The following is a 25699-nucleotide window of genomic DNA, read 5'->3' on the forward strand; positions in this document are numbered from 1 at the left end:
AGCTGAGTGCCGCCCTCCTCCCCAGGCAGATGTGTGCCCACCTTCTCGGAGGCCAGAAAGGGAGACCCCAGGCCTGGGCTGGTGGGGGTGCCTGGCTCCGAATCCTCTTCATCCTCCAGGATTTTGTCCAGATACCCTATGGCCTCCTCTTCCTCCTCCATGGCCCGCAGAGCAGCAGGAGGCCAGAGGGCACGGCCCGCAGCTCCAGGTGGGTCTACGCCAGCGGGCCAGCCTGGCCCGATTCAGCCCTGTGAGCTGGCTGCAGCCTGCTAGTGAAAGGAGCCATTACGGGAGTCCTGCCTGCGCCAGCCAGGGCAGCTTGGCCCCAGGCTTCCCGGAGAGGAGAGGAAACCCCGGTCCAGGCAGCCCTGAGCCTGCACAAGGCTGCGGAAACGCCAGGGCTGTCAGCACAGGGGCGAGGGGCCAGCCCAGCACAGGCTGCTCCGACCTGCTTAACCCCTTCCCGGCCCCTGCCGTCTGCACTCCTCCAGCCAGCCCCGCTGCTCCGCCCTGCCTCGGCTAGTAATGCACAGGAAATGAACGTCTTGCCTCAGGAGGGGGGGCCGCTCCCTGGCGGGTGGCCAGCGCCGCGCGCAGGACCAGGGCTGGCGGCTCTCTAGAGCGGGAATCTGCAAGGCAGGGCGAGCGTTTGGGGAACCAGCTTCTCCACTGTGAGCTGCCACAGCCACAAAGGGACAAGGGAAGTGGCGTCCGGGGGGGGAAGTCAGGCTCCACGCGCTCTGCTCAGCCCTGGAGCTCTGGTCACACAGTTCCCCAGGACCCAGCCTCAAGCCACACACAGCACAGGCTAAGGGGTGATGGACAGTCACACCCCAGCATCAGCCGCTGCCTGGAGAGGAACCCCGTCCCGGAGTCCACAGCACTGTCCCACCAGCCCTGCCCGGGGGCTCTCTCCTCCACCCCACCCCGCTCCTGGGCACAGCAGCGGCGGAGCAACCTGGCCCTTGGCACAAGGGCGTTTGGGAGGGACATGGTACAGGATGGGATGGGGACGGGAGAGCGTGAGACAGGGTCACTTGGACCTCCCCCTTCAGGGGTTCCGGCCTCGTGTGCAGCCTGGAGGCGAGCACTGGGCAGGACAGGATTGAGTAGCCAGGTAAATCTACAGGAGAGTTCTGGCCCACAACGTGCCTGGCCAGCCCTCACAGCCAGGGAAGGAGCCTTGCAAACCCAGCCCCGGTACCCCTCCATTCCTTCCAGCAGGGCGTTGACTCTGAACCCTAATGATGTGATCAGCGTGGAACTGCTCAGTCCCCAGCCAAGCTGAGGCAGACCCCCCCTCCTGCTGGATGTTGTGGCAGATCCTGGGATGGGGAGTGCAGAGTTCAGCCACTGAAGACCCTGCCCCACAGGAGGAAGGAGAGACAGCTGCCTCCTGGGTACCAAATCTGCCTCTCGTGCCTTCCTGAGCACCCGCAGCACCATCCAGCCCCCGCCCAGCTCCCCAAACCTCCAGGGCCCTGGTGCAGTGGCTGCTCAGGGCTGAACCCAGCAGCACAAGGATCACACAGGCAGAGGGCAGTGAACATAACACCAGTGCCAGGCACTCTGGATTGACAGGACCAGACTGGGGAGGGAGCAGCCTCCCGCATGGACTGAGCACACCGGGCCTCAGCTGGCCACCAGGAACAGACTAGGTGGAGCAGGGTGGGGCTTTTCAGGGAGCAGGGCAGCGGCCAGAGGCTCCCAGGGCCCTGCAAGCTGGCTGTGGGCTAAGGACGTGGGGAGGGAGCTTCACCGCCTCAACTCGCCCCCTAACTCCAAGAAAAGGGGAAGCGAAGGTTGACAAGCTTTGCATGTGCAGCCCTATTGTCTTCCTCCACAGCAGTACTGGGTTGGGGGCGGGGACTGACCAGGACACACTGGGGGTTTCCAGAGTCCATGCCTGGCCTGTGCCCTTGGCGAAGGTAAGGGCCAGGACTGGGCTTCACCCCTAGAGAAGGGAGGTGCCCCAGGACAGGCCCCTGTGCACAGAGTTCAGAGAGGGCCAGGGGTTGGGGGAGCCAGTGGGAGATGGTCAGGTGGGGGAGGGGCAGTTCTCACCCAGAACCACAGCCCCCTCCTCTCCCTGCGCAGCAGCCCAGCACACGGAGCCCACGCCTCATGTGCCCTGTGAGAGGCGGCTGCCCCTGGGTATTCGGGGCAGGAGGAGAGAGGCCACGGCCCAGCAGCATTGCCTGCCTGCGCCCCACACACTGGAAACAGCAACGCACTCAGGACAGGGCTCAGGGCCCGTTCACAGCGCCTCGAGCCCAGTAGAACAGGCTCTCCTCCTTTCCCAGCAGGGCTGAGCTACCCCTTTTGTGCAGGGTGGTCTGCCCTCACCCCAGCTGTAGGGGACTGACACACGCCAGCTCCCCTCAGCCCCTCGCACAGCCCCCTCTACCAGCGCCGGCCGCAAAGCACCCAGCCCCACTGGAAACCCCTTTTAACCCCAAATTGCACCTTGCATCCAGAGTGATGCCAGCCCAGGGGCTCCCCCCCAGCTGGGGCTCCTCTTGACTGGCCCCACAGGGAGGGGCCCTCGGGTCCCCCTTCTGCAGCTGTCATCGCTCTGAGCCGAGCCCGTGTGGGAAGAGGAGAAGCTGAGCGCGAGTCAGCTGCCTCCCACTGGCAGATCCCGGCCGGCCCAGCCAGCACGCAGGCCCTGATTCTGACGCTGGGGAGGCAACTGCGAAGGGTTAAAGCCACCAGCCACAGCGTCTAAAGGGAACTCGGCTTAACCTGGAACTACCCGACTACAGATAATGGGATTGAAGGCAGCGCCAGTGCTGGAGCCTGAACGTGTCCAAATCCCATTAGCACCGGGACAGTTGCAAAGGGAGCACACAGCAGAGACTCCAGCCCCAGCTAGGCTCTCCCACTCAGCAGCTAGAGAGGGGCAGACCCCGCTGGATGCCTCCCGGGGTAGGAGGGGCCAGCAGCATAGCTGCCAGGAGAGCAGGGCACCCATGGGAGCAGATCTCCAGCACCTGTGCATCCTACAGGCTGGGGCTCTGCGGGCACCCATGGCACCGTATGCTGGGAAATATGCCATGCAGCTTGCCCCTGCCCTTACCTCCAGCCCCCTGGTGCCAGCCATGAGATCAGGGCTGGAGCACGTGTCCCTTGTGCAGTAGCCATGCCAGGCAGGCAGCAGCTCTGCCCAGGGGCTCTGCTGGGCACTGTTCCCTTGGGTGTAACCAGGCGCAGGCTGTCCAGTGTGGGGGCAGGGCGTCCCTGGGATAGGGAACAACCTGAGGCTTTGTCCTGAAACACCCAGGCTCAGCAGCTAGACAGCTGCACCCAGCCAGGCCCAGCACAGCACGAGGCAGCTCCCATACCCAGCCACACCCAGGCCCCACAGCTCACAAGCAGCTCCCCACCCCTCCAGAACAGCCAGCTCCTGATGTTATCGGGCAGCGCCCGCAGATCAAAGAGAAAGCCCACGCCCCGGCCCACGTGTGTTCAGCTGCCTGCTTCCCGCATTCACTGGCTGTGGCAGTGCTGCCCACCCCGGCTCGCTAGCCACAGCCCCCAGGCTGTCCCCTCCAGGACCTCCCCACAGGGCCCCTTTGCCAAGTGCTGGCTTTAGTCCATGAGCCGTGTGGGGAAGGAAGAGCACCATGCCCATCTACAGACAGTAATGCAGGGCAATGCCAGGGTCCTGCTGAGGGCAGCCCCAGAGAAGGAGGAAGAGACGATCCAGGCCCGGAGCGACACCATTCTTCCCACACTGGGGAAGTGGAGACATCCACACTTGGGACACGTCATTGAACCCAGCCACAGGTCCCTGCTCGCTGATGCCACCTGGTGGGGAAACAGCACCAGCCAAATGACTCTGGCGGAGCTCCGAAATCCACGGCTGGCATCGAGACCCCAGGCAGGCAGGGGCTGGATTGGATTCGATCCTGCTCATTCCTGATGCCCCTTGGCACATGCCACCATCTGCCTTTCCCTTCTGCAGCTGGGCAGTTTGGGGTCTGGGGGTGTAGCCAACCAAGGGGCTCCCCTGTCTTTCTTTCCTCCACCCAGCCTGGCATCGCACCCCCACCAGGCAGGGGGCTGGGAGGCAGTCACACTTTCACATTCACTCCTGTTCCTTCTGGGATTAGATCTGAACCCTTTCAATGAGACAGAACCCAGTCTTTCCTGGCTCTGCCTTGCCCTGAACAAGGAGTCCCAGAACTGGTACACAGGCCTCTCTGCCACATGCACCTCACGGCACGGCCACAAGAAACTGATACCCTCAGCCTAGCACGGCCTGAGGAACAAGTCCCATGCTCCAAGACACAAGGGACCCCACTGCTGCAGGGTCAGGAAGGCTCTCTCACCCCCTCTATGCACTCTGCACTGGGCAGGGCTTCATATCATGCTAGAGCATCAGGCATTTGCCCTCCAACTCGCTGCCAAGAAGGTGTGTGTCAGTGCCAAGGAAGCCAGAAAATCAGGCTGCATGGCTTGTTTGCCAAGAGCCATCAGAGCCCCCAGAAATGTTTGGGAAGATACACGTCACGCCCCCTGAGCCTCCCAGACGCTGGCACTGCCCAGAGCATGGCAAGAGGCCCCCTAGCCAACCCTCCCCGTTTCTCGGGGTTTCCCGTACACAGAGACACTCCGACCATGGCTCTCTCTAAAAGGTTTTTTTTTCCTCCCAAAAAACGCTGTCTTGAAAATTACCAGAAGCCTTCAACTGGCCCAATCCCACCCTCTGTCAGTAGATGGCGCACGCAGCCCGTGAGAGAGGACAGATGTGCCCTGTCAGGGAGCTGCAGCACAGAGCCGGGAAGAGGCACAGGGGTCCTGCCTGAGCAGCTCCAGACACAGCAGCAGAAGCCCCCCACCCCTGCCCCACTGGCTCCCATGCCAGGCCTGACACCACACTTCAGGGGTCAGGAAAAGGGGGGCACATGGCCATTACCCTGCCCCCCTGCCCTGTACCCCCAGCATGCCCAGCCAACAGGCATGACTACCCCCCCCCAAACGGCTTTGTCCCTGAGTCCCTATCCACTGAGGCAAGATGGGGGGCAGAGAGCAGTTCCCACTCCACTTCACCCCCTGCTGGCCCCAGGAGATGTCCCACAGCTCTACAGAGAATCCCAGAGCGACTCTAAAGAGCACTGACATGCAGCTGGTTCTGGGGTGGAGAGCAGAAACTGGATGCCCTATACCAGAAAGGCCAGAGACTCCTGCACATCTCTCTTCTGCTCTGCCAGTCAGACTCCGCCCTGCACAGTCAGCAACGGGGAGGGCTGGGAGGCTGTTGACAGCCTGAGGAGCTCTGCAGCAGCTCCTCCTTCTGGGGATGGCCCTCTTGGCAAGCCGCCCTCGCTCTTCACCACAGCAAAGCACCAAGGAAGAGACGGGCAGTGGCACTAGCCAACTGAAGCTGGATATTCACCCTGCCCTGAGCCACCAAGCCCCAGCCCATGCTGCTCAGCCCCGAACGGCGAGCAAAGGAGCAGCCAGGCAGCTCAGCACCGCTCCTCTCAAGCCAGGAGAGGAGGACAGGGAGAGTGGGCTGAGCTGGGGGGGCCAAGAGGGGACTATGAGGGAAGGAGGAGCCAGAGAACTGGACCATTCCAGCTCCAGTGACACCAGGTCCCACAGGACACAGAAGCAGCGACAGGCCCGTGCTGGGCGGAGTTCCAGCAGCACCATCGCAAAGCCACCTACCCCAGTGCCCAGGCCGTCGGTGGGTGTGGGTGAGACGCCATCCCCGCTGTCCTGGCTGCGGGCGCTGAGCTGCGGCGACATGGTAGGTGACTCGTCGATGTACGGCATGGTCTCCGAGCCCTCCGGCGGCACCTTGGGCTCCTCATTCCCCTCGGCGTCATAGTCCTCTGCCCCGTAGTTGAAGTCTGCCAGGAGGACGAGGAGAGGCCGGTGAGTGTCTGCCACCAGGGCACCCAGGGAGGCATAATGCACCGGGTGCTGCCGGCCCCTTGCCGCCATGGCACCGCCCAGCAGGAGACCCCAGGTGGGAGAAGGGGCTGGCCAGAGGCATGACATCCAGGGGCTAAGCCATCAGACATGTGTCTGCCCCCAGATGCTCCTCCCCACTGGGGAGAGCTGGGAGCTCAGAACCTGCTGCACCCTGCCTGCTGCACCATCTTGCTTTTTATAGGGGCTGGGGGCAGGGCTCCCAGTAGGTGAGGTCACTTCCCTAGCTCCTCCCCCTTGTTTTGACTCCAGCAGCCAATGGGTGTGTGGCACCAGGACAAGGTGGGAGCTGAGACAGAGACTGATGTTTAATAGGAAAAACCCTTTTCCACCAGCCCCCCCATCTCCTGCTGCCACTCTCCCTGCAGCTGGGCAGGGGCCTTCTCCTGGCTCCGTGGGGTCCCAGGGCAGGGGCGTGGGCACGGGCACTTGGCCTGGGGGTGCTTCTGGCTCTAATCCCCGCACGGCACTGGAGCCAGCAGCATTGGCACCGGCTGCAGAGCCCAGCAAGCAGTGTGGCAGCAGCTTTCCTGCCAGAGGGCAGCAGGACCCGGGCGTTGCATGGCTTGATTTTAGGGCTGCTCCGGTCAGGCGCTTGGCAGGGACTGTGCTCGGGGGGAAGGGGTTGGCCAGGGCTGGAGGGTCCTCTCAGCACCCCTACCCCAAGGGTCAGCAGCTCCCTGGCACCTCTGCTTGTATCTGATAACCACCAACCAGCCCCCTCCACCTTGGAGAGTCAGCCACCCCACGTGTCACGTACACACATACGCTGGCACCACCCCTCCCCACACGTTCCCCCCTCCCCAGCGCTAGTCCCCAGCCGGCTCTTTAACCCATGAGGTGCGGAGGCCCCCTTCCCAGCACAGCGAGCCACGGTGGCCCCTGCCATCCCCTCCTGGCCATGTTCTGCCCAGCCAAGCCCACAGGCACCCCCAACACACAATTAACAGCTGAGCACTGCCCTATAGGTTCAGGGCCCAGGCTCCGCCAGCCACCCTGCTGCAGGCTGCAGCCCTCTCCCTGTGCCGGCAGGGGCTGGGGCACGGCTGAGCAGGGAGTGGAAGGGGCAGCGGCAGGGGGCTAGGGAGCCAGCGATCCATGTGAGGGGAGGGCTCTGCTGCAGCCTGCCCCATCCCCACAGCAGAGGCACCCAAGCGAATCTGTCCTCTCTGTCGTTAGATGCTTGGCAGCAATGAGGGTGGGCCTGGGTGCCAGTATTCCTGGGCTCTGCCACTGACCCGCTGGGTGGTGTGTGTAAGTCACTACGCTGCCCGCCACTCCGTGCCTCAATTTCCCCTCTAGGTCATTGTTCCCCTGAACCTCAAGGGCAGCTCTCCACACCCCCCTCGCTCTTCCTCCCAGGCAGCCAGCAAGGGAGCACTGAGCCTCTTGGGCCCCTCGGGCCTGCCTGTCCCAGGCACCCCCTCCCTCTATCACTGCCAGGCTACAGCCGGAGGGACGGGGCCAGGCTGGGAGCAATGAGCTGCCTCTGCTGCAGGTGAGGGCAGGGAGGCCCAGGGGTTGGAGCCGCACTTGGCTCCTTTCTCCACAGGCCACAGAGCTGGAGATGGAGGGGCAGCGCTGGCCTGTTACCATGGAAATAGCAATGGCCTCAGCAGAGGGAAGAGGCAAATGGTGGGGTCCTGGTCCCTGTGGGGACCCTTCCTGACGCCACAATTATATGGAGCTATACCTATCTCATAGAGCTGGAAGGGACCTTGAAAGGTCATTGAGTCCAGCCCCCTGTCTTCAGAGCAGGACCAAGTACCATCCCAGACAGATTTTTGCTCCTGACCCCTAAATCGCCCCCTCAAGGGCTGAACTTGCAACCCTGGGTTTAGCAGGACAATGTTCAAACCACTGAACTATCCCTCCCCACAAGCACCCTGAAGCTTAAGGCTGGGTGCCCCCCCCACGCCCCTGCACTGAGTGTGCTCAGCCCAGAGCCCCCATGTGAAGCCAGGCAGGGGCAGAGAGCCCCCCCCAACACACACACAGCCCCCTGCACTGCGTGTGCTCAGCCCAGAGCCCCCATGTGAAGCCAGGCAGGGGCAGAGAGCCCCCCCCAACACACACACAGCCCCCTGCACTGTGTGTGCCTCGTCCAGAGTCCTCGTGCAAAGCCGGGCAGGGGCAGAGAGCCCCCCTAACACATACACAGCCCCCTGCACTGTGTGTGCCTGGCCCAGAGCCCTCATGCAAAGCTGGCTCACTCAAGCCTCACAGCACCACGTTCAGTTGCAGTTAATATTTCATTGCAATTTAATATTTCGAGCTGATAAATCTTTAACTCCAAGAGGATTTTAAAGCCCTCCCGAGTCAGACCCTGTGAGCATGAGCCAGGGAAGGAAGAGGGCCAGGAACAAGCAACATTGCTGGACCTCAGACAGCCTGGGGAATCATGTCCCCTCTGCCAAGAGACGGGAGGCCAGTGCAGGAGCCATTCAGAATAGGTCTGGGCAGAGCAGTGGGGGCGGTCCAGCAGGATGGGTCTATGTGGGACACAGAGCACGTCCCTGAGCGAACCCGTAACTGACCCCATCACAGCTCAGCAAGCGACCCAGCGTGGTCACAGCCCGGCAGCCCAGCCCACATCGCTCAGACACAGAAGGGTCCCTGCTGGTCTCATCCTGCTAGGTCTGGCTCCTGTGGCCCTGGAAAGGTGTGTGTCCCCGTGCATGCGTATACACACACTCGCATGTGTGCACATGCAGGCACAGCATGGCAGCCCAGGTTCCCACCTCATTAGCATGCTCCAGCAGGGAGCCCTCCGATCTCCTCGGAGCAGCAGGCCAGGCGCTGGACCCAGCTGCTGGCAGCGCCGTGGCAGGCTGTCAAGGGAGCAGCCAGGACATCCAGCCAAGAACACGCTCCTGAGTCACCCTCATTAGCACGGGGTTCCCTCCGTTGCACCCACGCACGCGCTGTCTCCCAGACTGCTGGACACGGCGCAAGAGGCTGGAGGATCCCCCTGGCTGTGTAGAGCGTGGGGAGGGAAAGGGAGGAGTACTGCTGCACTGCGCACCTCCCTCCCCACCTCTGCATGCACACGGGTCACACATGCACAGCACGGAGCCCCTGGAAACGTCCTAATCCATTCAGGGTCCCTCCCTGCTACTGGCACCGTGCAGGGCGTGCTGGTTATATACAAAATGCTCTAGCACATTACATTAGCACATCCCTACTTGTGGTGGCAAGTGGGGGGCTGCTCTCACGTTAGGGGTGTTTGAATCACTTCTGCTTCCAGAGGGGTAGCCGCGTTAGTCTGGATCTGTAAAAGCAGCGAAGAACCCTGTGGCACCTTATAGACTAACAGAGGTTTTGGAGTGCATCCGATGAAGTGGGTATTCACCCACAAAAGCTAATGCTCCAATACGTCTGTTAGTCTATAAGGTACCACAGAACTCTCTGCTGCTTCTGCTTCCTTGTTTAAGGAGTTTGGGTGAATTTTAAAGCAACAGCCCATGGGGGTGGGGGCACAGCTCTACCTCCTCCCTTCTAACCCTGGGCCCCCCTCCCACAGCTCTGCCGGTGCCTCCCAAACCCAACCGCAGCCACCTGCTAGCCCAGCCCTGGGCTCCCCCTTCACATAGCTCTGCCGGTGCCCCCAACTGCAACCCACAGCCACCGGCTAGCCCAGCCCTGGGGTCCCTCTTCACACAGCTCTGCCAGTGCCTCTCAACCCGGGACTTTTCCACTCCACCCTGAGTCCTTTCCTGCCCCTCTCTGGCTCCCCCCCTGCTCCCCTCAGGCCCATGTGGAGTACGGCAGAGTCAGGTGGGCCAAGACCGTCTCTGCCAGCCAGTCCCAGGGCAGCTGGGCACGGATCAGCCTACAGATCTCACGGCCTCTTGCTCATTCACACCTCCACCAGCAGCTGCTGGCAGCTTCTCCTAGAGCCGGGGGTGCCAGCCCCCAGCGCCAGCCCTGCTCCAAGCGGGCCAGGCTGGAGAGCGTCCATGTCCCCAGCTCCCGCCTCCGCTCTGGCAAGAACAGCCACAGCTCCATAGCGCCTGCATTGCCCGCGGCGTGAGGCCCGTGCCATCTCCATGGCAACAGGCTCCTGCACAATCCTGCCGGCTGCGAGCTCAGCCTCCCACGGCCGCGAGGATGGGGGAAGGGGCGTCGTGCTCTCCCCTGCTCCATCCCACGGGCCTGGCAGGGCGGGGGCCACGTGAGGGGGGGGCATGGAGCCAGCATCACTCCACCGCACAGCCCAGCTCAGTGCGGCCCTGGCTTTCAGCCAGCACAAGAGGGGCCAGGCGCTCCCCAGGGCTGCTTGGTCCGCAGACACTGGAGGGGGAGCAGGGACTGGGCTCGGCGCCCCCCAGGAGAGGTGCTCCCTCCCAGCCGGCCTGGGGGCTGCAGTGTCACAACCATAGCAGGGACCACTGAGCTGCAGGGCCAAGCCGCCAGCACAGAACACCAGCACGAGTGCCAGTGCCTAGGCTACCGGGCCGCAGCCCGAGCCCAGGGCAAGAGTCAATGCCACCCCTGTCTTCCAGCCCTGCCCATGCCCCAGGCCCTCTGCCATGGGGCTCTGTGAGCAGCTTCTTCCCTCTAAAAACCCCCTGGAGCCACTGGCCAGGAAAGAAACCGACCCCAGGATTAGCAGCCACTCATTGCCCGTGGTTGTGCCCCCTGGGGCACCGGCCACACCCCAGCCACGACAGGGCAGAGAAGCCCCTGGGCACTAGGGCGCAGTATTTGGGCTCTCCCAGAGCACTCCCCTGAGGATGAGCCCCATGCAGTGAGGTCTGCCACGTTCCTGGCTCCCATACAGCCACGCCAGCTGCCTCGTTACCGTGCCAGGAATGCACATTAAACCCAATAGCTCAGACTACGCCCACTGCCAGGCACACGTCAAGTGCTACTGCCAGGGCAGGGCAGCTGGGGCGAGGTCCCCACCCTGTCAGCAAAGCACAATCCCCCCATGACAGCCCAGTCCCTTCTCCCCCACCCCACTGCTCGATGCACAGTGGCCTATAGGGAGGGACTCGGAGAAGGGGTGATGGGTTGGGGAAGCAGGGATCCCATAGGCAGAACCATACCCCCTCAGGCTCCACCGCCAGTGTATGCAATGCGCGGATGGAGGAGAGGGCCAGGCACTTTATACCCAGAGCCCAGGGTATCAGAGCAGGCTAGGAGAGGGGAACCCAGCCTCAAGCTTCAGGGCGCTGGGATCATTGTGGGGTCAGGAAGGGTGCCCACAGGGACCAGGCTGTGGGGTGGAGCAGGGGTCAGTGCAGGGCACACACAGGAGCAAGGCCAGCAGAGGAGGCATTTGCTGCGACGGTGCTAGCTGGGGTGGGAACATGTCTCCAACTGGGGTGGCAGGGACTCACCCTCGCTCATAGTGCCCACCCACCCTCTCCACCAGCCAGTGGGTTGGGAGCTGCCCCGAGGGGCCAGGCCCAACCTCCCCTCCCAGCGCAGAAAGCTCCCACTACAGCAGCCCCTGCTCCAAGAGGCTGGCACTCACCCCGGGGGGGCCCCCATCACAACCCATCGGCCTCACGCAGAACTGCCTGAGAGCAGCTCCCAGGGGCCAGACCTAGGCTGGAGAGCCCCTGCCCCAAGCTCCTGGGGATTTAACCCTGGGCACCCCAGCATTCACCGGCTGGCCAACCGCAACAGCCCAGCTTCCCCCTCTCCCCAGTTCGGTGCCCTGCACACTAGGGTTCTGCACCAGCTCGAGGCTGGGGCGAGGGGGTCCTTGCCCACCCTTGCAGCCGGCTGGCTCTTGGGGCCCAAGAAGGGTGCGCATGGGGCAGGGGGCGGCAGAGTCACATGCATCCCCAGCCCAGGCGAGAGGCCCTGGAGAGCCAGGGCCCAGGGGGAAGAATTTGTGCCATCTCTGAGAGCGCCCCAAACACACACATTGCAAATCCTCAGCTCTAACCCCTGAGCCCACACTTTCTACCCCGCGCCCTTATCTACTGTGCCCGGTCCCTGCACCCCTGCCTGCAGCCCAGAGATAGACCGGCTGCCCTGGGTTTGTGTGGCCCTCGCTGAGAGCGCAGGAGAGTCGGGAGGGCTGGCTCCCAGGGCACCCCGGGCTGCGCAGCAGCACAGGCTGAGTCCAGCACTGCCGTAGCATGGAGAGAGCAGCTTCAAAGCCAGCCACATCCCGGTCACATCGCCCTCCCCACAGCCTGGCGCCGGGCCACCTCCAGCAACGGGAAGGGGACGAGAGGGCTTGGGAGCCCCTCCGCTGCATGCGTCAGAGGACGAGAAGTCACAGGAACAGCAAAGGTAGGTGCTGGGCGATCTCACTGGCACTTCCCTTCAGCTCTGCCAGCACCTCAGCACCAACCTGCAGGCCCTTGTCATCGCACCTGGACTCCCCACCCAGCTCTGCCATCACCCCATAGCACTGACCTGCAGCCCCCTGTCACCTCACCCGGGCTCCCCACCCAGCTCTGCCATCACCCCATAGCACCGACCTGCAGCCCCCTGTCACCTCACCCAGGCTCCCCACCCAGCTCTGCCATCGCCCCATAGCACCAACCTGCAGCTCCCTGTCACCTCACCCAGGCTCCCCACCCAGCTCTGCCATCGCCCCATAGCACCGACCTGCAGCCCCGTCACCCCACCCGGGCTCCCCACCCAGCTCTGCCATCGCCCCATAGCACCGACCTGCAGCCCCCTGTCACCTTACCTGGGCTCCCCACCCAGCTCTGCCATCGCCCCATAGCACCGACCTGCAGCCCCCTGTCACCTCACCCGGGCTCCCCACCCAGCTCTGCCATCGCCCCATAGCACCGACCTGCAGCCCCGTCACCCCACCCGGGCTCCCCACCCAGCTCTGCCATCGCCCCATAGCACCGACCTGCAGCCCCCTGTCACCTTACCTGGGCTCCCCACCCAGCTCTGCCATCGCCCCATAGCACCGACCTGCAGCCCCCTGTCACCTCACCCGGGCTCCCCACCCAGCTCTGCCATTGCCCCATAGCACCGACCTGCAGCCCCCTGTCACCCCACCTGGACTCCCCACCCAGCTCTGCCATCGCCCCATAGCACCAACCCGCAGTCTTGTCACCCCAGCCCTAGGCTCTCCCCATTCCCCTCTGCTGCAGACCCAAACTGCAGCCCCCCTTCCCCATTATTTGTGTCCTGAGCCTTTCCTCAGAGCTGCCTGCCTTTGGGCGAAGGGAGGGGACGCAGTCCCTGGGGAACACACACCTGCAACTGCTGCCCTCCCCCTCCTCCTCCTCCACTAGAGACAGGTTAGGCACGGTCCAGGGACTCCTGGCTCACGGCCAGCCCAGTCCAGTCACCCCTCCATGCAGGGCCCCAACACTCTTCCTCGCCCGCCCCCCGAAGCCCTCAGAAACAGCCTGGCTGTAGCTCCCGGAGCCCACTGCACAAACGCTCTGCCCATCCTTCCACTTCACTAAGCAGCTCCATGGCTGTGGCCGCATGTCCGCCTGCCTTGGGGAGCCTGGGGAGAATGGGCAGCTAATGGTCAGCATGGCAAGGGCCAGGAACAGTCCTCGGGGTCATTTCCCTCCCTCCACGTGCAGCGTGGGGACTGGCTCTGAGGAGAGTATCCCTGCAGCCTGGCCAGGGCGAAGGGAGACCCCGGCCAGCCCCGCGGGTCAGGCTGGGGAGTTGGCCGCCCCTGGGAAGACACAGACAGGACGGGACGAGGCGCCCTTGTCTCCCCTGGTCCCCAGCATCATCAGCCTGCTCCCTCTCCCCGATGTGCTGCAGACTGGCCCTGCTGCCTCAACCGTAGGTGGCCCAGGGCGGGAGGGAGCTGAACAAGGCAGAAGTGAGGCTGGCCTGAAATGCCTTGGCACAGGGACCCGGCTCCATCCCAGGACCAGCAGGGGAACTTCAGATCTAGGCTCTGCTGCCTGGGCCCTGCTCTAGCCCTGGACAAATCCATACTGGGGATGAGGGGACAGTGACTGCCCTCTCGCAGAGCCCCCTTTGCCAGCCTTGGCAGAGCCTCAGAGAGGACAGGCCTTGGGTAAAGACACCTCTGCGTTCTCTCGTGGTGGGAAGTGACCCGTCTGGGATGGGGACTGACTGCAGGAACATCACTGAGGCATATTTCTTCCCTCCTCTCCCCCTGTGGATTAGCCACTCGGGGCCCAGTGGTGCCTGTTAACCTGACCCTGCCTGTGACGGAAGCTGCTCATTAACCTTCCCCCTCCTTCCACCTTCACCGCTGCTTCCTCCACCCACGCCAGCTCTCTTCCCCACTCACAGGCACCAGGCCAGGCGCTGGCAAAGCCCTGGCATGGGCGGTACAGTCAGGGCACCCAAAGCAAGCCTGGCAGCGTGGGACAATGCTCCCCAGCACACCAGGGCCAAAGGATCCCGCAGGAGGACAGGGCTGGGGAAATGAGATCCTGGTAGCGCCGCAAAGCCCGGGTCATTCCAGAGCCCCCAGCAGCGCTGACAACGGCTCCTCTTTGCTGGCCCTCGTGCTGTGCTGGGGGGAGTTTCTGGCTGGTTCACATCACCGAGGGAGAGCGACAGTGGCAACTGGTTGCACCATGAGGTCAACACTTGCCCATTGCCAAGCAAGCCGGGGCATCCGTGCCACCAGCACAAGGTCACTCCCGTTGGATCCACCCCACACCCACCGAATGCAGGGACAGGCCAGGTGACCAGTCCTACATGGGTCCTGCATCCCTGCATGGCCCCTGGGATAGGGCAGCACAGCAAAGGCAGCCTGAGTGCCAGCGAGAAGGCTGTGCTGGGAGATTTTGCCAGCTGGCTGCCCTGAGGAGGGGCAAGCCATCGCCGAGGTCTAGCATCCCGACAGGGGTGTGGCCCCTCCCTGTGCAGCCTGGTCCTGCCTGGTCCCCAGTCTGAAACATAAGGGGTCCTTGCTGCTCAGGCTTGCTGGGCAGAGCGGCCAGTTGGCAACTTCCCTCTCCGCTCCAGGGTGCTCCCAGGTGCGCTCCCTGTCTCTCCTGCTTGGGAGCTTGAGGGTCAGGCAGATGGGCCCTGAGAGCCAGGGGGTGATGTTCTCTAGTGCAAAGGCCAGCACCTGAAGGAGAAAGGCCCCACTGAGGAATTTGGGACAATGGGGACGCACAAGAACTCTCGTGTAGCTCTTTATTGTGGCTAGGACCCACCGATCTGAAGCCGTTTCCTGGATCTGTGTCCTGGGAATCTCTGCAGGCTCAGACAGGCCGGTGGGCCCAGGATCCACTCCCAAGCGAAGGGGCGTCCAGGAGAGCAGAACTCGGAACCTGCCTGGGAGCCTACAGGCCCACGGGCAGCCCCACAGGGCTCAGCTACGGTGGGGCCAGTCTTTTTGTGCTTGACTAAAGGGAACCACTTCTTTTTGGCTCCCCTGCATCACCCAAGGCCTGGGCCAGGTGACCCCGCAGAGGTGCCCTCCCTAAAGGAGAGGCCCTCCCGACGGAGCTTCAATCCCATCACCTGACCACCCCCTCAGCTGGAGGAAGCAGCAAGTTCCCATCACGCCTGCCACTGCCTGGGCCAGACCCGCATCAGAGTCTCCAGCAAAACCACCTACAGGTTGGGAGGAAGGAACTAGTGTCCAGCTGCACGGCTAGGCAGGCGGCCCGGCACACTCACCCCCTCACCCCACTGGAGAGACAAAAGACTGTTGGGGCCTGTTGCTGCTTTCTGTGCCCTGAGCCCAGATGGAAACTAACTGCTAATGGGGCACGAGGTCGCCCGGACCTCGTGTCTGGGCAGGGCCATCGCGGCTCTGCTGTTCCCGAGGGAGGCTGCAGAACCCAGCTGAGCCCCAAGGGAGAGAACTCACCACAATGCTGCTGAAGAAGTCCCAGGTCCTGGCTTCCTTCCACAGGGCCCTTTGTACAGTTACCAGCTCGGGCACATTCCCACCTGTGCCCCCTGGTGCCAGGACGCCCCAGCTCCTGCCATGCTGGAATGCGCTCAGTGCTGGCACGAGCCACAGAGAGACGCGGCCTGAGCCGCTCTGACAGTGCCGGAGTGTAGAGCCATGCCAGCGGGCTCTGAAACACGCCTCACCAACCACAGCCTTGGCACTGGCTCCTGAGGCCCCCAGGACAGACACGTGAAGCAGATCCCCAGTGACATGCAGCAAGCCACACACTACCCTGGCCAGGGCTAAGGGATCTTCACACCCCTGAGCCCAGGGCTAGCCAAGGCAAAGCAGCCAGCTGGGCGCTGGGCACCCATCACAGCACCCCTCCCTGACCAGGCCTGGCTTCCCCTTCCCTCAGTCAGGATCGCCAGTCATGCCAAGCTCAGCCCGAGGGTCTAATTCACCCTGCTTAGCTCACACCTGAGCCCCAAGCTAGATGTGACGCCGGCAGAGAGGCCAGTGCTCCAGCTCCCTCTGCAGCAGCCTTCCTCCCCCAGGGCACTGCCCTGCAGCCACCCGCCTGCACACAGACCCAGAGAGGGCAGCATGGCCCTGCTCTCCAGTTCATGCCAGGACACATATCCGGGCAAACCCTTTTCGAATCGCTGCACGGAGGCTTGGACACTTGGGAGCAACTTGGCACATCCACGTACATTACAAACGCTGGATGCCTCCTGCTTATCGTGGGAGGGAGTATTTCCACGTGGAACCAGGCACCTCTGCCATCTGCACACCTGCGGCCAAGGGCTCAGAGCAGGGCCCACATCCAGAGCCAGGGAACCGAAGCCAGGCTCCAGCCAGGGGCTGCAGACGCAACTTCCGTTGGGCGGCCCCCATGGACACTGGGTCTGATCTAGTGTTGGGGCTGCCAGGGCTCGCTGCGGGCCTCAGCAAGGCACCAGGACTAACGTTTTCCAATGCAGCCTCTGACTGTAGTGCCCAGCCTGAGACACCAGGTCCTGGGCTTGCAGGGGTATTGGGGGTGCTCAGCCAGTCGGGGGCACACATGGTCTGGAACCACTTCTGACCCTGGGGGCCTTAACCGCTCTGGGCCAGTCTCCAGACAAACACTACATTATAAAATGCATTCGGGTCACTGGATTGAGAGTGAAAATATTAACATTCACCTCCACTGTGTGCCCGCACCTGCTCTGCCATTCGCTCCCCCTGCCCACATCCTGCCTGTACCTGCCCCGCCATTCGTCCCCCCCACCGGCATCCTGCCTGTACCTGCCCCACCATTCGCCTCCCCTGCCCGCACTTGCCCCATCGTTCGTCCCCCTGCCTGCACCTGCCCTGCTATTTGCCCCCTTGCCCACACCTGCCCACCATTCACCCCCCAGCCCACACCTGCCTCACCATTCGCCCCCCCTGCCCACACCTGCCTGCACCTGCCCTGCCATTTGCCCCCCTTGCCCGCACCTGCCCCGCCATTCACCCCCAGGCCAGCATCCTGCCTGTACCTGCCCCACCATTTTCCCCCCTGCCCGCACCTGCCCCACCATTCACCCCTCGCCCACACCTGCCTGTACCTGCCCCACCATTTGCCCCCCCTGCCCGCACCTTGTGATGCAGTAGGGAGCAAGGCAGATTGACCTGGGAACGTCCTTTAGTTTTACTGGGACTATCTGCAAGGGGGATGGGAGAGCAGGGGATGACTTTAGGTGAGGGAGGGTACCTGAGCCTGTAACCTGAGCCAGGAAGGGGGTGGGGGGAGTCAACACCTTTGCCCAGGAAGCTGGACAAAGGAGGAGAGCCTGCTGGAGAGATTTTTAGTTTCAGTTTGGGGCTGGCTGGGAAGAGGCAGGAACCCAGGTCTGGGGTCTAAGCACCCTGCCCCCAGAGGGACCTGGCTGAGGGGCCCTGGTTGTACCTACAAGCCCTGCTTGGGACTGTGTTCCTCTCGTCTAATAAACCTTCTGCTTTACTGGCTGGCTGAGAGTCAAGGTGAATCACAGGAAGTGGGGGTGCAGGGCCCGGACTCCCCCACACTCCGAGACACACCTGCCCCGCCATTCACCCCCAGGCCAGCATCCTGCCTGCATCTGCCCCGCCATTCACCCCTGGTACCCCCTACCCTGATATTCACCCGTGCACCCTGCACCCTCTGCTCCGCCATTCGCCCCAGGCCCGCACCTGCCCCACCATTCACCCCCAGGCCCGCACCCTGCTCCGCCATTCGCCCCAGGCCTGCACCTGCCCCACCATTCACCCCCAGGCCCTCACCCTGCCCCACCATTCGCTCCTGGAGGTCTTGCCCACACCCTGTGCCCATGCCCTGCTCATCTGAATTTCAGCCTCAATCGCTCGGGTGCGCTTTGCTTTGCTGCATGTTACGGCGGAGAGCACCCTGGGCTGGGGTCTGACAGACAGTTCGCAGTATGAATGATACAGCCAGGCAATGCCACTCAGAGCACCCAACCCACCCCCTCCAGAGCCCCTGGCCAGGCAACCTACCAGCTGTGTGCCGGCCCTAGGGCGCGTCCTCTCCCCGCCCTTCACATCACCGCCTCGCTGTCCCTCACAAGGCTACTGGTCCTTCCCGCCCGGCACCGGGCCCTCCTAGGTGCTGCACTCCGAGCCCCACGGCTCCGGCACAATCACCTCATGCTTCAGGGCCCCAGGCTGGCTGCCTACAGGGGCCAGGAAGAACTCACAGCCAGGTACAGTAGCGGGGGCTCTCCAGCGCTCGCCCCATCTGCAAAGCGCCTCAAAGCACTTCTCAGGCCTCAGTCCTGCCTGGTGTGGGAGAAACCCCGGCTCCCGCCCCAGGCCACACAGCGAGTCAGCCAGAGGCAGCAATAGAACCCAGACGTCCGGGGCTCTAAGCACACGGCCCTGGGGGTGGGTCGGGGAGCTCACCCACTCACTGCACCACTGCCAGGGCATGTTCTGGCTCCTGCCCACCTGAGGTGCTTGCTGCATGCAACCCCAGGGCTGTGAAATCCAGCCAGAGCCAGGCCTTCCCACTGACCCAGTTGGTCACCCTCCCAGCACGAGGGCCAGGGACGCGGCGGATTCCCCTCCCTGAGCCCTCTTGGGGCCGCAAGGAGCTTGGCCCCATTCCCGAGGCAGCCCCCGTCTCCCTGGGGCCGTGGTGGCTACCCAGAGCCATGCTGCAGAGCGCGAGAGTCACACGAGCCCTCCAGGCAACCCCACCGCACGAAAGGTCCCCAGCGACCCGGGTCCTGGAGCTCTTTCCCACTCCCCGCATCGCAGTGGCCTTCCCGCCACGGCCACAAGGGGGCACTGGAAAGTGGCCCAAGCCCAGGGACCAGCCTGCTTCACAGTTCGTAACCGGTGGCACAGGGGCTGGCAGGGAGGCCCCATGTCAGGGGCCACAGCTGACAGCAGCAGGGCGAGCCGAGGACTGACCTGCTCTCGCTGGAAGGGGTATCAGGTGTGGGGGCAGCGCAGGGCTAGGCCCCCCGGGCGCTCAGGTCACCCAGCTAGCAACGCAGGAAGCTCGGCGTGGACGGCTCCAGTGTTTCTACACGGTGCAGCCCCACTCGCTGCAGGAGCAACACCCAAGCCCACCGCTGCCCCCAGGGGTCTCAGCCAAGCCCCCGCAGAGCACAGCCTGTTCTGGGGCTGGGAACTGGGCACAGCTGAATACGGTTCCCCAGGTGGATCAGCCTGTGGGCCCCCCCGGTGCCACACAGGTGAAGGCAAATGAGGGCATCTCCCAAGGGAGAGCACACGCCACAGACAGCCCCCCTCTTGTGGGTCCCCCTCAAGGGAGCATCTCCGCTGCAGAGCTGCACAGGTCTCTCGGGGTGATCGCAGGGGAGGGTGCCCCAATCCTCCCCGCTCGCCTGCCTGACCCCACTGCACCAGCCTCAGCCTGTCCATTTACATAACCTGCCTGGGATGGAGCTGCAGGGGGTCGTGCCACCCCCAGAATGCCCAGGGATGGGGGGAGAGCATTTCCCGGAGCAGCCTGCAGTGACAGAGAGCAGGAGAGGAGCACGCATCCATGGGGAGGGGGCTGCGCTGAACAGCTCAGGCCCCCAGCTACAACAGGCACAGGCAGCAGGGACAGCCGCTCCGCTTGGATCCTGCCACCCACCCGGCCCAGCGTTACACAACAGGTAGAGACGGAGGGGGAAACCGGGCCGGGCATGCTGCAGCCTGGCTGGAGAGGTGCTCAGCCGGCCAGGGCCCCTGCCTGGCACCATGCCCCCAGGTGAGCAGGCTCCCTGCCCCCTGAGCGATCCTACCTCAGGGCCCTTCCAGCCCTCTCCGAGTCCCACAGCCAGGAGTCCCCGGCTCCTCCGGCGCCCCCCAGCCTGGTGCCCCCTGGTCCCCCCGAGGCGCACGTACTGCTGTAGAGGGTGTCGATCCAGGAGAGGCGCGCCAGGCCCCGGTGGCTGAGCGGCTCCATGCTCGGGGAGGCTCGGCTGGCTGTCAGATCCTCGGCCACCGACACATCTCCCAACAAAGGCAGCGAGGGGCGGGGAGCGGGGAGGGGGCCAGGGGGAGCGGGGCTGGGGCGGGCTGGCGGGAGCCCGGGCAGCAGCGGGTCAGGGCGGCCAGCGAGGGGAGCTCGAGCCAGCCCCTAGCCTGCAGCATGGGGCTGCCTGCCGGCAGGAGAGGCTCCGCTCCGCTCCGCTCCGGGAAGAGCTGCCAGTGTCTGCCAATGGCAGCCCGCACCTCCCCCGCCTCCGCCGGGAGATGGAGCGGGGAGCGGAGCCAGCCCCGCATGCAGGGAAGCTGGGGAGGGGGCAGCGAGCCCCTCTGGCCAGAGCGCGCTGCGGGGCAATGGGCTCAGCTAGGCTGCTGCCCTGCACCCCAGAGGTGGCTGCATTTCAGCATTGCTGCGCCTGGCCTGGCACAGGTGACAGCTGGGGGCGAAGGGGGGGCACCTCATGCCGTGGGGCAGCGCTGGGCTTGACAGGCTAACGTCAGTGCCCTGAGTTTGGGGGGGGTCCCTGCTGCTTCGGAGCATCCAGCATCATGCCGCCAGTGCACGGAGGGGAGGAGAGAAGAGGCTGCGGAGACGCTGCCAGATGGGCAGGTGGCTGCAGGTGACACCTAGCTGGGTCTGCCACATCCATCGAGGTCACCGACCCCCTCCCCCAGCCATGCCGTCAGTATTTTTAGGGGGTGGGAGAGGGGTAAGGGGAGCACTCTGGCCAGCGGCTCTCTTGTCCTTCCCTTCACACCATGCACTCACTGCACAAACTCCGGCCCAAGCAGGACAGCCCAGGGCAGGTTGCCTACACTAGGGGAATGGAGACAGGACGCCTGGGTTCTATTCCCAGCTCTTGCTCGGTGATCATGGGCAAGTCACTGCCTGGCTCCGTGCCTCAGTTTCCCTCTGTACAACAGGGATGATATGTTCCTGTCCCCCCCATAAAGCACTGAGAGCTCCACAGACTGACAGCCCCAGAGAGGTGCTCCTACCGCAAGGGACACAGACTGCTCCCTCCCACCCCCAGCCCTGTCGGCAGCCCTAGGAGAAAGGCTTCTTCTTCGAAGCCTGTTGGCCCCAGCAGTGGAACGATGGCCCATCGAAGCCTCGAGAGCGAGACGGAAGCCCACAGATGCTGGTGCTGGTCTCCACATGCACCACACCTTGCACCAGGGCAGAGGCACCAGAAGAGGAGCTGCCATTGTGGGGAGACTACCGTATACACTCGTTCAAAAGCTGAATATTTTTGGTAAAAAAGTGACACACCAAAGAGTGGGGATCAGCTTATAAACGGGTCTACACCAGAATTTGATGATTTTAAACTCTGTGGAATCATTGAATTGAATATCTAATACATTGTCACTTTGATTACCTGGAGCATGGAGCCCCACAGCTCCCTGTGGCCGCGGTTCCCCGTTCCCAGCCAATGGGAGCTACGGAAAGTGGCTCCATGCCTGCAGATGCCCCAGGTAAACAAAACGTCCCGACCCACCAGCAGCTTACCCTGAGGGGCCGGGAGCCAAAGTTTTTCAACCCCTGAAATATAGGGTTGGCTTATGAAAGGGTCACACAGTTTTTGCTATTTTTACCTAACCATCTTGGGGGGTTGGCTTATAAACGAACAGGCCAATGAGCGAGTATATATGGTAGATCTCCACGGGCCAGCTCCATTCCCTGGGCCCGAGAGAGAGCAGCACCTGACGCCTCACCTCAGAGCCGGCTCCCCGGGCCCTGCCAGGGCCATGCCAGCTCCATGTCCAAGCACAGCTTCCACCCGGCCAGGTGTCACACTCCGGGCTCCAAGCAGCCACCCCACCTGGGCCACCCCCCGAGCCAGGATGCAGATATTCCAGACCCATAGCTCTGCGCCCCAGCTGCATCAGCCCCAGTTCTGCAGAAACCCAGAGAAACCACCCAGAGCTCGGACAGGAAGGAGTTAAACGTCCAGCCCGCTCTGCTTTTAGCCCAAGGAAACGTGACCTGCCTGAGCCATCAACCCCAATATGTCAGCACGCCAGCCAAGCGTGCAGCTCGTGCCGGCGCGTCTGCCTGTCTGTCCCCGAGGCACTGGACCGACAGCGATCCCACGCCCAGCCATCTCGTGAGGAGCGCGCTCCCTCCACTGTCCCGGCCGTGGCAGCCACAGCAAGGCCTCGGCTGGACCCACTCGTGCCCACAGCAGGAGCCAGGCACTGGGGTAGGGGGTTACAGACCGAGGCCTGGCTTGGAGGGGGCAGGGAACCACTCAGACTGAAGTGCCAGTGCATGGGAGGCACCCAGCACCATGTAGAGTTACAGCCCTATGCCAGGGGCAGGCCTTCCCCATGCCAATTCCAGGGCACAGCACGTCACCCCACGCACATCCCCAGAGCTGGCTCATGCTCGCCCCGTGGCGCTCAGACAGCAGCGTGGAGCACCGAACACAGCGAGAAGATCTCTCAGCCACGGCTAATCCAAAGGCACAGGGTGTGTGGGCTGTGCACCCTCAACAGGCACCAGGAGTGGCACAGTCCTGGAGAAGCCTGTGCCCTGGCCCAAGCTGCCAGTCGCCCAGCAGGACCAGAGGCAGCCAGCGTGGCTCTTCAGAGGGCTTTGGCAGTTAAGGGGCTGCAAGGCTGAGGGCCGTTCCCCACTCCCAGGCAACCTCCCTGAGGCACTGCTACTGCTCACTGGCCAGCCTGCACCTGACTGGGCTGGCTTGGGAGGAGCTGGAGCCCGACTACCATCTGCCATCATTGCCTGGCATAGCCTGAGTCCTCACAGCCCCAGAGCCACTTGCCTCCCCGGCGCTCTCTGCACAGTCCTGGACGCACGGCCCGAGATCAGGGCCCTGGCCAGCGCTCCCTGTGTGCCCTCACCTGGGCATATCCCTCCAAATCACATCCCTGCCATCACAGGCCTCCCTCCTGTGGCTAATGCTGGCCGGCAGCTGGGCATGGCAGTGGGGCTGGTGGCTCGCTGTGAGGAACTAGGGGGAACTGGCTGGTGCTCTCTGGCCTTTAGCTCTATGCCCCTGGCATGTCCTGTCCCCCCATCTGAGCACCTGCCCCCAGGGGTTACGCTCTAGCCAAGCACCCAGACACTGGGCTGGGCCGTGCCAAGGACCATGTGTTTGCGGGGCATCTGTACGCTCCCAGAGAGCCCTGGGGTCAGGTAAGTCCCCTGTCCACATCTCTCGCTGCGTGCTGTCCTGCCTGCTCTTTGCCCAGGCTAACCAAGGGCTGCCCTGTCCCCCACGGATCCCCGTTCCACCCAACACACCCATGGCCAGCGGTTCACCCCCCCCGCCCCACTGGGCAGCCCCCTGCCCCACAGCGCTCACTGGGCCAATGGCAGCGGGGGCCCGGCAGTGCCCTGGGCCCAGGGAAAGGTGGCTGGTGGCTATGCTAGGGGAAAGCCATCACAGCGGGAGGCCCGGAGCCGCTAGCGGGATCGACACAGCCCCGGTGCCAGGCACTGCTCTGCATTCCCACAAGGCCCAGGCTGCCCCCCTGGGCTGGCAGGTTGGATCAGCACCAGAGCCCACCTCCCCCCGGGCTCATCGCCAAGCCGAGCACTGAGTCACCAGGCGGTGAGTCACCAGCACAAGGTGCAGGCCAGGATGGTGCCCGGAGAGCTGCAATTATCCAGGGCTCTGTACGGACCAGAGCAGCTCCCTCCACGCAGCCAGTGCCCCTCCGTACACAGCATGCCAGAGTCCGGGGGGGACCACAGACCTCCATGGCCAGGCCAGCAGAGCTCCCCCCCGCCAGCACACAGGCCAGAGCAGGGACCTCAGGCCCCACTGCAAGGTCCTGTTCCAGATCTGAGCGCCTGCCCTGCTCTCCAGCGCCCCTCTCTGACCTGTGCACAGACTAGCTGTGGCCAGACCCCCTCCCTCCAGTGCAAGGGGCTATGCAGGGGGGCCATTCACAGGACAAGGAGTCTCCCCACTCAGAGGCTGACAGGAGCCTGGATTCTGGGGTCAGCGGCACCTGCTCGGCAAGAGGCGATCGCCCCCAGTGGACTGGGGGATCCCAGCTCCATTCCGCCCCCAGCACTCTCAAGGGCACACAGCGTTCCTCTGCCCTTACGCTGCACTGCTGCACCCCACACCAGAGGTGGCCGCACTTCTCCCTCCGTGCCCTATTAAGAATTCCGCCAGCGACAGGCACGAAGCGCTCCAGGGCCCCCATGGGGCGAAAACACCATAGAAACAGGCACCAACATCCTGCTGGGATGAGATGCGGAGGTGGGAGGAGGGGGTGGATCTTTAAAGAGTCACTGCCACGTGCCAGGCTGCTACGCTCACATCTGCCAAGGCCGCACGCCGCCCCGGGCTGCAAACTGCTCCGGCTTTTCTCTGCCACCTGCACAGCGCCGAGCAGATGCAACACCCCGTCCGAGCCCATCCAGCCCGGCTCCTCCCCAGCCCCATGCTGCAGGCTGGGCCCTGCTCGCAGCTGGGCAGTAAGGAAGGCTGCAGGCTGAGGGGGATCCAGCAGGACACAGCTCCCCTCTCCCTGTGCCCATACCCACCCCCAGCAAATCTGGAAACCGCAGCCTCGGCAGGCTCCTGAGCGTCACCTGGTGGCCTGAGCCCAGCAATGCAGAGCCAGGCTGCAGCACACAACCGGCATGAACCCACAGAGCAAAAGACCACAAACCCATCCGCCCACCAGGCCTGGGAAGCCTTCAGCTTAGTCCCGCACGGCCAGGCCCTGCCCAATGGCCAGCGCCAGGGACAGCCTGAGGGGATGGGGGGAAAACACCAGCCCCCCACCCGGGGAGGTCGAGGCACTACAGCCAGCAGCACGGACACGCTGCGCCAGTCAGAGCAGGGATGGAGGGTGGCCTCCGGCCAGGGGTGCCCCTCTAGCCCAGGGTGGGCGGGTGAGCGGCTCTCCCAGCCCGCACCATCGATTCAGTCGCCTCTGAGCTCCCTGCTCAGCTCAGTCCCTGGAATCTGCTTCCAGCCCCCATCCCAAGGTGCCAGGGTGAACACAGAGGCCTTGCTGCCCACGTCCCACCCAGGCCCGGCTGCCCTCTGGCCTTGGGGGGAGGCCACCCCCATGCAGCCCTGTCTGCAAAGCCACAGGCTGAGCCCCAAGCAGAGCTAAAGCCAGCGACGCGTGCGCACGCGTGTGTGGAGGGGCAGGATGTCGTGCTGGGGAGGGGGGGTGGCAGCTGCGCGAGTGCGTCCATGTGCAAACAGCAGCGCGCGCCAGACCTGCTAGCACTGAACTCCAGCCTGCATTCCAGGCCGCATGCAGACACACATCAGCCCCTTGCACCATGCAGCTCGGATCGGGGAGGAGGGCCAGGACACGATCTCTGTCGTGCATGCAGCACACACATCTCCCCGCTCGTGGCAGGAAACCGCTCACCTCCCACCGCCTTCACTGAGCAGCGAGCAGCAACCATGGACAGCTGGCTCAAGGTGCATCTCACACCCGCCCAGGGGCAGCGAGACACTGAACACACCAACTACACAGGGAGCTTCTGGCCCGTGCAGC

At 63.8% G+C, this 25699-nt stretch overlaps 1 protein-coding gene and 3 long non-coding RNA genes across 12 annotated transcripts in view; 1 reads left to right on the forward strand and 3 right to left on the reverse strand.

The window, feature by feature from the left end:
* Nucleotides 1–6: 6 nt before the first annotated feature.
* Nucleotides 7–25699, reverse strand: part of LOC127037376 (breakpoint cluster region protein-like) — a 45578-nt gene continuing 19885 nt past the window's right edge. The window contains exons 2-3 of one of the 2 annotated variants that reach the window (XM_050929009.1): nucleotides 5677–5861; nucleotides 7–266 (exon numbers count right to left, since the gene is read on the reverse strand). In XM_050929009.1, coding sequence (XP_050784966.1) covers nucleotides 243–266; nucleotides 5677–5861 — 209 coding nt within the window. In that variant the 3' untranslated portion in view covers nucleotides 7–242. Of the gene's footprint in view, nucleotides 267–3460; nucleotides 3811–5676; nucleotides 5862–25699 lie in introns of those variants that run through there. The other variant, XM_050929008.1, reaches the window with a different exon arrangement.
* LOC127037390 (uncharacterized) lies at nucleotides 10203–16922 on the forward strand. Its single transcript, XR_007770358.1, has 2 exons — nucleotides 10203–12198; nucleotides 14164–16922. It is a non-coding gene; the product is annotated as an uncharacterized LOC127037390 (long non-coding RNA).
* On the reverse strand, nucleotides 12280–13273 carry LOC127037389 (uncharacterized). 7 transcript variants are annotated; one of them, XR_007770353.1, is made up of 4 exons: nucleotides 12906–13273; nucleotides 12713–12840; nucleotides 12472–12582; nucleotides 12294–12341 (listed from the first exon to the last, which is right to left on the reverse strand). It is a non-coding gene; the product is annotated as an uncharacterized LOC127037389 (long non-coding RNA). The 7 variants fall into 7 exon arrangements; XR_007770352.1 differs by having other exon boundaries at nucleotides 12648–12840; XR_007770355.1 differs by having other exon boundaries at nucleotides 12310–12341; nucleotides 12713–12775.
* On the reverse strand, nucleotides 16939–17945 carry LOC127037391 (uncharacterized). Of its 2 annotated transcripts, none has more exons than XR_007770360.1 (3): nucleotides 17927–17945; nucleotides 17313–17353; nucleotides 16939–17243 (listed from the first exon to the last, which is right to left on the reverse strand). It is a non-coding gene; the product is annotated as an uncharacterized LOC127037391 (long non-coding RNA). The 2 variants fall into 2 exon arrangements; XR_007770359.1 differs by lacking the exon at nucleotides 17927–17945 and having other exon boundaries at nucleotides 16939–17071; nucleotides 17172–17243; nucleotides 17313–17787.

The sequence above is a fragment of the Gopherus flavomarginatus genome, chromosome 19 (genome assembly GCF_025201925.1).
Source record: "Gopherus flavomarginatus isolate rGopFla2 chromosome 19, rGopFla2.mat.asm, whole genome shotgun sequence".
NCBI lineage: Eukaryota > Metazoa > Chordata > Testudines > Testudinidae > Gopherus > Gopherus flavomarginatus.